Here is a 13814-nt window from a genome sequence, read left to right on the forward strand (position 1 = left end):
AAACATCAGAGGCTGCGGAGGAAACGCTGACTCACTGAAATCCTGCTCTGCTGGGGCTGCGAGGAGTGTGTGGGCTTTATATTTAGTTACTGCTGTCTCAATGTGTGTGTGTGTGTGTGTGTGTGTGTGAGAGAGAGAGAGAGAGAGTTTTAATAAACTTCACTCATTTCAGATTGGTCAGATTATCCAGCAGCAGCAGTGGGGGGTGGGGGGAGGGGCTGAGCGGGCTGTTTTGTTTTGTTTATTTTGGTGTTTACTCGTGACATAATGTATGTTTGTGTGTTTGTGTCAACATGTGAAGAACCAGAGAAGCCAATATAATGTTGTGCACTAAGAAAAAACAAATAAAATGAAAACATAAACAATGGTGGTGTTGTTGTTGTTGAAGATGATGATGATGATGATGATGATGATGATGATGTTGTTATTGGTGTTAATGTTGTTGTTGTTGTTGTTGTTGCTGATGTTGGTGGTGTTGATTTTGATGATGATGATTATGTTGTTGTTAATTATGGTGTTGGTGTTAGTGTTGTTGATGATGTTGTGGATGTTGTTGTTGTTGACGATGATGATGATGATGATGTTGTTAATATTGGTGTTGTTGTTGATAATGTTGTTGTTGACGTTGATTGTGTTGATGATGATGATGATGATGGTGTTGATGTTGTGGATGTTGCTGTTGTTGATGATGATGATGTTCTTATTGGTGTTGGTGTTGTTGTTGTTGACATTGGTGGTGTTGATGATGATGATGTTAATATTGGTGTTGTTGTTGATAATGTTGTTGACGTTGATGTTGTTGATGATGATGGTGTTGTTATTGGTGTTGGTGTTGTTGTTGTTGACATTGGTGGTGTTGATGATGATGATGTTAATATTGGTGTTGTTGTTGATAATGTTGTTGACGTTGATGTTGTTGATGATGATGGTGTTGTTATTGGTGTTGGTGTTAGTGTTGTTGATGTTGGTGGTGTTGATTTTGATGATGATGATGATGATGATGATGATGATGTTGTTGTTAATTATGGTGTTGGTGTTATTGTTGTTGATGATGTTGTGGATGTTGCTGTTGTTGACGATGATGATGATGATGATGTTGTTAATATTGGTGGTGTTGTTAATAATGCTGTTGTTGACGCTGATGGTGTTGATGACGTTGATGGTGTTGATGTTGTGGATGTTGCTGTTGTGGATGATGAAGATGTTGTTATCGGTGTTGGTGTTATTGTTGTTGTTGACATTGGTGGTGTTGTTGATGATGTTGTGGATGTTGCTGTTGTTGATGATGTTGTTACTGGTGTTGGTGTTTGTGTTGTTTTTAATAATGTTGTTGTTGATGCATCGTGTCAAGACAATAAAACGGTCACTTTGTTGGCGGTGTTGATGATGATGATGATGATGTTGTTGTTAATTATAGTGTTGGTGTTAGTGTTGTTGTTAATAATGTTGTTGTTGATGCATCGTGTCAAGACAATAAAACGGTCACTTTGTTGGCGGTGTTGATTTTGATGATGATGATTATGTTGTTGTTAATTATAGTGTTGGTGTTAGTGTTGTTGATGATGTTGTGGATGTTGTTGTTGTTGACGATGATGATGATGTTGTTAATATTGGTGTTGTTGTTGATAATGTTGTTGACGTTGATGGTGTTGATAATGATGATGACAACAATGATGTTGTTGATGTTGTGGATGTTGCTGTTGCTGATGTTGTTGTTGTTATCAGTGTTGGTGTTAGTGTTGTTGTTGACACTGGTGGTGTTGTTGATGATGATGTTGTTATTATTGGTGTTGGTGTCAGTCTTGTTGTTGATGATGTTGTTGATGCTGTGGATGTTGCTGTTGTTGATGATGATGGTGTTGTTAATAATGCTGTTGTTGAGGTTGATGGTGATGATGATGATGTTGTTGTTATTGGTGTTGGTGTCAGTCTTGTTATTGATGATGTTGTTGTGGATGTTGCTGTTGTTGATGATGGTGTTGTTGTTGATAATGTTGTTGACGTTGCTGTTGTTGATGATGATGATGTTGTTATTGGTGTTGGTGTTAGTGTTGTTGTTAATAATGTTGTTGTTGATGTATCGTGTCAAGACAATAAAACGGTCACTTTGTTGGCGGTGTTGATTTTGATGATGATGATGATGATGATGATGATTATGTTGTTGTTAATTATGGTGTTGGTGTTAGTGTTGTTGATGTTGTGGATGTTGCTGTTGTTGACGATGATGATGATGATGTTGTTAATATTTGTGTTGTTGTTGATAATGTTATTGACGTTGATGGTGTTGATAATAATAATAATAATAATAATACATCAAATTTATATAGCGCTTTTCTAGGTACTTAAAGACGCTTGATGACGATGATGACGACGATAATGTTGTTGATGTTGTGGATGTTGCTGTTGTTGATGATGATGATGTTGTTGTTGGTGTTTGTGTTAGTGTTGTTGTTAATAATGTTGTTGTTGATGCATCGTGTGAAGACAATAAAACGTTGGTCACTAAAATAACTAAAAAACAAACAAAAACAAAAACAATGCAGTGAGATGTTCAGTAATGGCTGGAAGTGTTGCTGTTCTTGTTTTGCTGTTGTTCTTGGTCTTGTTGTTATGTTTATGTTTTTACTGTTGTTGTTGTTGTTGCTGCTGCTGCGGCTGTTGATTTAATGGATGTGAATGTTGTTGTAGTTGTGGTTCTTATTGTTGTGTTGTTGTTGATGATGATGATGATGTTATTGCCGTTGAAGCTGCTATTGTTTTTGTTGGACTTGCTGCTGCTGCTGCTGTTATTAATGTGAATGTTGTTGTTGTTGTGGTTGTTGTTGTTGTTGTTGTTGTTTCTGTTGTTGCGGCAGTTGGTATGGTTGTTGTTGTTTTTGTTGATCATGTTGTTGTTGTGCTTGTTGTTGTTGTTGTTGTTACCTGTCCGGTCTGCTGACAGGGCGTCTGGTACTCGGCCCGCTGACACAGGTCTCTTACTCGTTGGTGTTTGGGCAGGAAGTTCTCCTCCTGCGACACTTCCTTGCCCTCCACACGCTGGTGCAGCAGCTTCCTGTTAACAGACCAATCAGAGCAAAGCTTCACCTTCAGTACACCAATCACAGCCCGGCCCGCTGCTAATACGCTGCTTCCTGTTGACGGACCAATCAGGAGCCGGCTGGGAACCCGACACTCGGCTCTAGTTCTCGAGGTTCCTGGTTACAGTGATGATGTCAGTTTTAATCAACAGCGTTTACACAAGTTACTACTACAACATACTACTATACTATGAAGAGATACTGCAGTATTTACGTGGCAGCATTAGCAGTAACAGGGTTAGGGCTGATCCACCTGCTTTATTAGTCAGTCAGTCAACATTAAAACAGGTTTTTCAGCCCAAATCCCCTGCAGGATGCCACATGGCCCGTCCAGCAGAGCGAGCAGTAACAGTATTTATTTATTTTTTTTTCACCTGTGCATACTGATACCACTATTTGCTCTTGCAACAGCAGTGATAATATTATTTACCAAAAATAGTTCTGGTAGCAGTGTTTGCCTGGACGTTAATTATAGTGGAGTGAATTATGTACTATATAGGTGTTAATAACAGTAATGACAGCAGACTCTATCAACAGCAGCAGCGGCCGTGCAGCCGTGTTAAAGCTGCTGCCATGGTAACAGTGTGGTGTTCGTGTGATTTACCCTCTCTCCACCAGGAACGAGTCTCGCCACACTTTGCTCTTCTTGTTAACTTGGAACCTGAGGAGCAACAAAAAAAAAAGAAAAAAGAAAAAAGAAAGAAAGAACAGGAGCAGAGTTCAATTGCTTCTGCAGGCAGTTTGACTGCTCACACACACACACACACACACACCAAACCCATCACCTGCACTACTCTGTCCTCTCACTCCATCCTGTATCCTTTCATTACCTCCCCCCCCCCCCCCTCAGGATTTTTTTTTTTATTTATTTTTTTTTTTTCTGTTTTCTCTGGGACCTGCTAATTTGGGTTTTGAGGCCAGAGCTCTGGGAAAATTAAAGACTTTTATTTTGAAGGAACAGGTGGATGAGAGAGGATGTTTACAGATGTGTGAAGGTTTTATTGGTCAAAGTTTTAATTTCCAGCCACTGGAGCAGGATGACGTCGCTGTTTAAGATGCTCTGTTTGACAGGATGTCGAGGTCATGTGAGGTCGTTTGCTGGAGGCCGTTGTTGATGATCATTAATTAATACTGATTAATCATTAATACGCTCTAAATAATATTTGATGTGTTTTAACCCTTCACAGAGACGCTGCCACTGCTGGAAAAGAAAAGAGAAAAGACAGTCTGGCTGTGATCCCGTGTGTTTAAAACCAGAGAAACCAGCAGGAAGTGAACAGAGCGAGACGTTTACTGGGAATACACACACACACACACACACACACACACACACACGTGACGCTGTCAGGAAAGCGGTGTGTGGTTGTCGGGGCGAGGTGACATTTATTTAACTAATGAGCGCTGCTTCCTGTCAGAGCCTCCAGTCGGCCGGAAACCGCTCCCCTGACAGCATGATTGACAGCTGTCAATCAAACCAGAGGGTTTTTTTCCGCCAGATGGTAAAACAGACGTCGGCAACAACAAATCTACATTTTCCTCCTAAACCCGCAGAGTCCAGCACCCAAAACAAGTAAATACATTCCTGCATACTTTACATTTTTATATTTAACACATTTAGAACAGCGAGTTATAGGGCGAGGCAGGAACAACTAATGACTGAGCCAGAGGTGAGGAGTGTGTGTGTGTGTGTGTGTGTGTGTGTGTGTGTGTGTAAGTGGGGTTAATAATATGAGGGGAAAAAACTCCAATTTCCAAGGTTGAAGTGGCAAATTTACAAGAAAAAAAGTTTTTAAAGTTATATTTAAAAATTTATGAGAAAAAATGAAAATTCTGAGATTATAAAGTCACAAATTTACGAGAAAAAAAACTCAGAAATTATCTGAGATTAAAATCGGAAATTTATGAGAAAAAAACTCAAAAATTCTGAGATTATAACATCACAAATTTACGAGAAAAAAAATTCAAATTTCAACTTTTTTTTTTTTTTTTTTTTTTTTTTTTTTGGTCAAGGAACCAAGAACAAAGACCTGACTTTATAATCTCATAAATTTTGAGGTTTTTCTCATAAATTTCTATAACAGTTTTTTTTTCTCTAACGCGTCGCAGTACGTTGTGTGTTTTCAGGTCTGGCTGCTGCTGAAAGAAGCCAAACACAGAACATTTTTATTTAATTTTACAATATTCTGTCAAAGGTCAGCAGCTCTGCCATAAACTCCACCTTTTAACAAAGTTTATAATGTTCAGTTTGTGTTGACATTGTGCAGAATGTGTCCCTTTAATTCTGTGTTTATTACTGAGGCTGTAGTTTGCAGAGGTCTGCTACTGGACTGCATTATACTGTTTTTTTGTCCTCCCTATTTACATAACATGAGGGGGGACAGAATAGTGGAAACAACTGTCAGTAAAATGCAATGGAAAGTTTATGGCACAACAGCTTGACTGGATTAGATTAGATTAGATTATACAGGTGGAGCTGATGAAGTGGACACTGAGTGTATTTTTGGGTTAGAATTTGTGTTTGAATCTCTGGTATCTGTTGGAATAAAAGATCCAGATGTGATGTTTTGGTCCAGCTGACAGCCTCGCCTCCTGCCTCGGACTCAGAAGCAACATGAAGCTCGTCTGTGCTGCCTGCATCCTGCCGGCGGGCCTGTTCTTTCACCCCTCACATCTTTTTCTCACATATTAAGAGAGTGTTTCTGTCCTCTCTCCTGATTGGCTGCGGCCTCTCTGCCCTCGGGTTGGCCGGTTTGGCGCTCGGAGCCCCGCTGGGTTTCGCTCCGGCCCTCTAATCAGCCTCTGCTGTCCTCCGGGGGAAGCTGAGGTGAAAGCAATCATCTGGCAGGACGGAGCGGCGGCGGCGGCCTGATTGAAAACACGGCGGCTCCGGGCTGCAGCCGGCCCGGCAGTGAGGGGAACATCACGCTCCGACCAATCACACGAGGATGCAGCCTCGCTTCAGAAGTTAAGGCCGGGCGAGGCCGGAGATCAGAGCGGGAAGGTGCACGGCGTTGTTTTGTTCTCCAAGGTGAGATGATTCATTTGCCTTTCAGAGGACGAGTCTCCCAGCCCGTCCCGCTCAGGTGTGACCTCACAGAGCCTCCGGAGGCGGCCCGGCGGCCCGGCGGCCCGGCGGCCCGGCGCTCTGCAGGGTTCTCTAAATGAAACAGAGTCTTTTTGTTCCTGGCTGTGCCTCTGACTTTCAGCTGCCGCCTGTGTTCTCCTCGAGCTCGGAGGCTGGACTCTTCAGGGAGCGAGGAGGAAGATGAAAACGCAGATTCTGCACAATCGCCTGATTCAAAGTCTTTCAAGCAACAGAGAACCAGGATTATCCAGGTTCCACTAGATTATCTAGATTTTGTGAATTATTTTATGAAACCCTGTAAGCACACCTGTTGTTAACCCTATAAAGCCTGAACTATGAAAGAATTGGCAGAAAATTCCAATTTTTTGAAATTGAACCCTTTATTTAGTCCTATAACAAAATATATATATATATATATAAAAATAATATAAAAAAAATGTTATTACATGACCTTTCTGGTGTATGATATATGATATGTACTTGAAGTGCCAATGGTCCAGGGTGAACAGGGGAAGTGTTCAAAGGTATACAACAGTATTTTGGTCAAGTATTGATTAAACTGAAAACGAAAAACGGAATTGAAAATGTGTATCATATATGATACGAATGGCTTTATAGGGTTAAGGTGCCAGGTGGTATCTGTTGCTTCACCTGTATGTTATGAGTGTCCTGATGTTGCTTTATGCAGCTCATTAGTGTGTGTTGGGGAAAAGGGGGGCCGGTCCAGCGCCGAATTTCATTCAACAATCTTTCTAGAACGGTGACGGCTCTGTGGCCCAAAGCGGCGTCTTCTCATGAATAACTGCCCGATGCGGTATATAAAATTTATGTAAAATAATAATATCGTCAAGTGCTGTAAGACTCTCTCTCTCATCTCCGCTCTCGTGTTTCCTCCTCTGGTTTATCTGCGCGGCAGCAGCCGGCGTGTCGGCGCGGTGGCTAATCCCCCCGGCCGCCCGGCGAAGGCAGACCCTCACCTCGTCCCGCTGGGCTCGGCGGCACCGCGGCTAATTACAACACTAATTCAATCAGGCACATGAGGAGCCAGCGTGCGAGGAGGCAGAGCCGCTTCCCTCAGCCGGGCCGGCCGGCTCGCGTGAAGCCGACATGAAAGGCGGCTCTGAGAGCGGCAGATAAATGAGGGCCGAGCAGCCGAGGAAGGTGGGAAACAAGGAGGGGATTAACGGCAGCGTCACGGCTGCGGCTCGCGCTGGACGACGAGCAGCTTCCAACTCCTTCTGGACTTTTCCCCGTTCGCTCCCGCCGCCGCTCCGTCTGACCACATGCCACACTGACTCCAGCGTTACTTTTCAAAGTAAAGCACTGGAAAATATTAAAAATCCTTTAATTTGCAAAATGAAAACGCCCCCACACCTGAGCGATCTCACACACTTTTTAATTTTTGCTGCTCAAAATGTTTGTCGTTAAAGACCCCATGAAATGGACTCTTACTTTGTTGAGACAGAGTTTTATTTTGAAGGTCCAGGTGATGAGAGAGGATGTTTAAAGATTTGCGAAGGTTTCATTGGTTGAATTTTTAATTTACAGCCACTAGAGCAGGATGATGTCACTGTTTCACAGGAGGTAGAGGTCATGTGACGTCACTTCATGGAGGCCTGATTTATTATGACGCTGGAGATTCTGGGGACTATTTAGTATGATTACACACACACACACACACACACACACACACACACACAGTGCAATATCTAATACACCACGGTTATTTTATTTGTGTTTTAGCTTTAATATTTGTTGATGTTGTATTTTTTGGGTTCTGTTTTGTTCTTTAAAGCGGCGCTAATATATAGTGATCTCTCACCACTAGAGGGCGATGGAGCTCAAACCCATCAGAATCAGCTGGTTTGTACAAAAGCACAAGGTGAGGCTCACCAGGCTCCTGTGAGATTCATTTGGATTATTTTGAATTTGAAAATGCGATGACGCTGCAGGCTTTCAGACACAAGGTGGCGCTGCTCTGAATGAACTTTTTCAGCACTTCACCTTTTGCTGATGATCCTCTCTTTTATTTTTTAATCCATTTTTTGTAGTAAAGATCACTAGGCACCTCCAGACAGTGTGTGTGTGTGTGTGTGTGTGTGTGTGTGTGTGTGTACCTGTTGGCAGGTTTGTCAGTGTCCAGCAGACTCAGTATCGACTTCCCGTCCATATCAGGCGGCGTGTCGAGGCCGGCGATGTCCAGGATGGTCGGAGCCAAGTCGATGTTCAGGACGATGTGAGGGTTACTGCACACACACACACACACACACACACACACACACAGGGCTGTGTTACTACACTTGCACTGACACAGGGCTGGGAGAAACCTGTAGGAGTCGGACAGCAGAGGCTCGACGCGCTGGACAAGTTGAACAACAACCAGCAGCCCTGAGGGGGCATGAAGTCATTTCAAAATAAAAGTCCTGCACCGAAAATGTTCCTGCAGTAAAAGTACAGCGGTATTTTATTCTCAGTAAAGTGTATTGTTCTTCTTCTTCTTCCTCTTCTCCTTCTTCTTCTTCTCAAAAAACAAGGGGGTAAAAGAAGAGTGATAGGGAAACAAGCAAGACCTGACCTGAAAATTAGGAAGAAATTTGTAAAAAGTTACAAGAAATTATCAGGAAAAAAATTAGCATGGACTTAAAAAAAACCCCAAGAATTTATCATTATCATAAATATATTTTTAAAATTCAATTACAAAAAAATAACACTGATTCACCAAAAATTCCACCCAAATATTTATTGTAAAAAAAAATACACAAAAATTACCCTGAAAAATCCTGACAAAGTTGCATGTTTGTAATATTCTCTTGTAAATAAAAGAGTGATTTTTTTCAAAATAAAAGCCCCTCTGCTCACAGGCTCCTGTATTTTAAAGGGTTAAGAAAAAGAATCAGTACCATGATGTAAAAATCCTCCCTTCAAAGTAAAAGTCCTGCATTTCTTTCATGTTCCTTCAGTATAAAAGTACAGCAGTGTTTTACTCTCAGTAGAAAGAAGCTCAATATGAAAAGTGAAAGTAGTTCATGGTAAGAAACTGTTGAATTGTGGCTGCTTTAACCTGTAAGGAGTATTTTAATGTTTTAGCTCTGACTGCTCCACTTCCTGTCGGCTGGTTCATCTGACGTTCTGCATGGAGAAGCTTCTCCTGCGAGGGAACTCGCACCTCCAGCCGTCAGATAAACGTGGAGCAGCGGAAAGTGGAAATGCAACCTCAGAAACGTGTGCAGAGATTTGTTTTAATGACACGACGACAGCCTGACTCTCTCTCTCTCTCTCTCTCTGAACTCATGATCACCTCGTGGAACAGCTCTCACTGTGCTAATCTACTTTACCAGAAACACACACACACACACACACACACACACAGTCTAGACTCTGGTTGGGAGTCCACACACTCAGCAGGAGTTGAAATCAGTTTGAAGTTTCTCCACATTTTCCATGTCAACAAACCGTTTATCAAATCCTGCAGGGAATTAGAGATTTAATAATCAAAATGTGAGTTTGTGGTTGAAGCGGCCGCCTTGTAAATGTTCTGCTTCTGTTTCAACACTCAGAAACCACACAGCTGATAATTGGCTGTGGAAAGCAAAACTATTTTCCCTGTTAGCTTGGATTAGCTCGCTAAAAAGGAGCAGCATGAGGTGAGGTGTGAGCGGTGGCCAAGGTTATTATCATCAACCAAAACAGACAAAATAATGAAAAACAGGTTTGATATTCTGCCAAAAAAAAAAAAAAAAAACTCTGAATTTCCAGTATTAAGAAGGTAAAATTTGTGAGAAAACAAACTCATAAAGTCACAAGTTTATAAAGATCTATTCTATTCTATTCCATTCTATTCTCTGTTCTACAATAAAACCCAGGCTGTGAAAATATTATCTGAATCATTGAAAGTCTGTCTCTCAGAAAACTGTTGGGAGGATCATTTCTCCATCAGAAAGCCGTTGTTTGGATTTGGTTGCATCGCCACAGAGCGTTAACTTTTTTCTGAAGAGTGATGTGAAATCTTCCTTTCCTCTAAATCAGAGTGAAGTCGAGTCAACAAGTAATCTTCAGTTCCTTCACTTGAACGTGGAATATTCTGTTGAAAGAACCGAGTCCCAGCAGCTGCATCGACACATTCAACTGGAGTTTGAGTTCAAACTGATTCTGCTTTTAAGTTGCTTTTCCTCCTGATCTCGTTTTCCTCCTGATCTCGTTTTCCTCCCGATCTCGTTTTCCTGCCGATCTCGTTTTCCTCCCAATCTCGTTTTCCCACAATCTTGTTTTCCTCCTTATCTCGTTTTCCCCCGATCTATTTGCCTCCTGATCTCGTTTTCCCCGATTTCATTTCCCCCGATCTCTTTCCCCCTTATCTCACTTTCCTCCCAATCTCATTGTCCTGCTGATCTCGTTTTTCTCCTGATCTCGTTTTCCTCCCGATCTCGTTTTCCTCCTGATCTCGTTTTCCTCCTGATCTCGTTTTCCTCCCAATCTCATTTTCCTGCTGATCTCGTTTTCCTCCTGATCTCATTTTCCTGCTGATCTTGTTTTCCTCCAAATATTGTTTTCCTCCTGATCTCATTTTCCTGCTGATCTTGTTTTCCTCCAAATATCGTTTTCCTCCTGATCTCGTTTTCCTCCCGATCTCATTTTCCTCCCGATCTCGTTTTCCCACAATCTTGTTTTCCTCCTTATCTCGTTTTCCTCCCAATCTCATTTTCCTGTTGATCTCGTTTTCCCCCGATCTATTTGCCTCCTGATCTCGTTTTCCCCTGATTTCATTTCCCCGATCTCTATCCCCCTTATCTCACTTTCCTCCCAATCTCATTGTCCTGCTGATCTCGTTTTCCTCCCAATCTCATTTTCCTCCTGATCTCGTTTTCCTCTCGATCTCGTTTTCCCACAATCTCGTTTTCCTCCTTATCTCGTTTTCCTCCCGATCGCATTTTCCTGCTGATCTCGTTTTCCTCCTGATCTCAAAGCAGCAAGGCTAACCCTGACTTCAGTTTTTAAGTTGATTCTGTATATTTATCATAACGGCGGAACGAATTTTATATTTGCTCTGTATTTGTTCATGAAACACTGTCTGACACCCAATATGAGCTGATCAATAAAAAACATCTTTTTTTTTCTTACGGTTTTAAAAAGTTGATCTGTTTCACTTTGTGCTGCTTTGCTTGTCAGAGATTCTGCTGACTGTGTTTGCAGTGTTGCTGTTGTTGTTGTTGTTGTTGTTGTTGTTGTTTGGTATCTTAAACCTTCAGGAATGAAAGTGATCTCAGATTTGATTGGAGCTCGTCTTAAACAGTTTTAAATTGATCTCCGCTCTCGTGTTTATGCTTTAGCAGCTGCTTTTAGTTTTGCTTCACAGATAAAAAGAGATTTTTTTGTCTGTTTACATTTTGCTTGTAAGGAGGTGATTCACACTGTAAGTTATGTAATATAATGCAGAGTGGTGTGATGATGGATTTAAATGTGTTTTCATGTATTTTAATATATTTTGATGTATGTTGATGATGAGTAATAAAAGCCTTACATGGTGCCCTGCTCCACGTTGGGTCCTCGGATGTAGAACGGGACTCTGATGTCAAACTCGTACGGCATGGACTTCCCTGCACACACACACACACACACACACACACACACACACACACACACAATTAATTTACCATTTATCATCTCAGCTCATCATTTGACACAATCCATCGTGTTTTACTTCACTGCAGTTCAAAAAAGTACACGACTCTCTTTAGTGTTCACAAAATGTTTTACAAATTACAACACTGAGAAATATGAATTAAAAAGATGAATAAATTAAAAAAGAAAAAAAAAGTAAACTGAATGGGGTTATTTTTTTTTTAAATTGGATTCGGAGTCACAGCCCATCAGAATTTTTATCGCCTGTTCAATAATCTCTTGAAACTCGTTTTTCTTCACCTGCTTCAGCTTTATGAGTTTTAATACAGTTTTAATATTTTTCCTGCTGCGTTGGTGGTTTAATTCGCTCGTAATCTTCAGAGCCGCTCTGAAAAGCAGAAAAGTTGTATTATTTATTAAAACACAGGATCTTTTTTCTTTGTCTCTGATTTTAGGGATTAACTCGGTAATGAATAAACCAACAGGATGGAAACCGGATTTGTCTTTTTGAAATAAATAATAAAGAGAGAAATAAACCTCAGGTCGTTCTGTGATGAAACTCTCAAACTCCCCTGACCGGAAAATCTTCTTCCTGCCTGTTTTTTTTTTTTTTTTTGGTTTGTTTGTTTGTTTTGTTTTGGGGTTTTTTGGGTGAAAAGTCTTTTTTCTCTCCAGTGGAGCTGAAAACCAGCAGCTCAGTGCCTCAAAAAAAAAAAAAACATTCTCTCCAAGCCAGAGGCACTCCAGTTTGGATTTTTCATTAGTTTCAGTTTTTATTTTTATTTTGTTTGTTGTTTGTTTTCAGTTTGGTTTAGTTTCCAGAGCAGATTTGCTGGTCTCAGATTAGTTTTAATTGTTTCAGAATGTTCAGTTCAGTTTTTACCAGTTTCAGTATTAAAGTCTCCTCAGGCCGGCTGAGCTGACAAATACATATATTTTTATTTTATTTTACTTGGTTTTGTAAATCCACAATATCATTTCAGTTAGCTTTAGTTTTTTTTTTTTCTAAAGCCTAGTTTTAATTGTTATTTCAGTTAATATAAAACATTTTGTTTTCACAGCTAGTTTTAGTTTCAGTGAAGTAGAATAACCAAAATCTGAAAGTCCCTCAGTCTCACAGCTCAAGTCTTGTTTTTTCTTCCATCGAGGTCAATAATCCAGCAGCGGGATGAGATTATCTGAGATAATCCCACTTGTATCCGACGCTAATCAACTAGTTTCCAGAATTTTCTTGATCCTGGTGACTCATCAGTTTATTCTGCCTCATTTCAACAGATTTGTTTCTGTTTCTGAGGAAACGAGTTCGGTCCTCTCGTCACACCGGAGGATTTTTTTCCCTTTCTTCTTCTTCTTTTCTTTTCTTTTTTTTTTTTTTTTTTTTTGTCGCTCACCTTTGACGAGGCCGAACTGCCCGATGTGGTAGCCGTGGTCGGCCGTGTAGATGATGTAGGTGTTGTCTAACTCTCCTGTCTCCACCAGCATGTTGTACAGCTGAGAGACAGACAGACAGACAGACAGAGAGAGAGAGAGAGAGAGAGAGAGAGACAGGCAGACAGAGAGAGAGAGAGACAGACAGGCAGACAGGCAGAATGAATGAGTAACTGCTATTAACAGTCAGATCAGTTAATTTTCCATTTATTTCACAATAAAACAAAAAGTTTAAAAATGTCTTCCTCCTCTCTGGGCTGATATAAAAAAAAAGCTGCATTTGTTTTTTCCATTTTTTTTCTTTTTGACGGTGAAACTAAAAGCCGCTCTGTCGTTTTCAGTGAGACAGGAACGCGACTCCACTGTTTTGGCTTTTTTTTTTTTTTTTTTTTTTTTTTTGCCTTTCAACATGATGAAAGTTGCGTGAACCGTCTGAAACCTGAGACGAGCAGCTTGACTCCAAACTTATCAAGACATTATTAAGACGTTTCAGGAAAATGACCTGAAATTAACACAAAAAGAACATGAAGAGACATGAAAAGAAGCCAAAAAAGACAATATTTTTTTTCCTGTAACATAATTTTAAATATAGAATTAATAATAAT

General features: G+C 40.7%; 1 protein-coding gene across 5 annotated transcripts in view; it reads right to left on the reverse strand.

The window, feature by feature from the left end:
- Positions 1–13814, reverse strand: part of LOC115362019 (extracellular sulfatase Sulf-2-like) — a 77298-nt gene that overhangs the window by 15496 nt on the left and 47988 nt on the right. For all 5 annotated transcript variants that reach the window (XM_030055776.1, XM_030055780.1, XM_030055778.1 and 2 more), the window contains exons 9-13: positions 13173–13272; positions 11681–11756; positions 8280–8408; positions 3682–3738; positions 2923–3052 (exon numbers count right to left, since the gene is read on the reverse strand). In XM_030055776.1, coding sequence (XP_029911636.1) covers positions 2923–3052; positions 3682–3738; positions 8280–8408; positions 11681–11756; positions 13173–13272 — 492 coding nt within the window. The remainder of the gene's footprint in view (positions 1–2922; positions 3053–3681; positions 3739–8279; positions 8409–11680; positions 11757–13172; positions 13273–13814) is intronic.

The sequence above is a fragment of the Myripristis murdjan genome, chromosome 7, assembly GCF_902150065.1.
Source record: "Myripristis murdjan chromosome 7, fMyrMur1.1, whole genome shotgun sequence".
Lineage (NCBI taxonomy): Eukaryota > Metazoa > Chordata > Actinopteri > Holocentriformes > Holocentridae > Myripristis > Myripristis murdjan.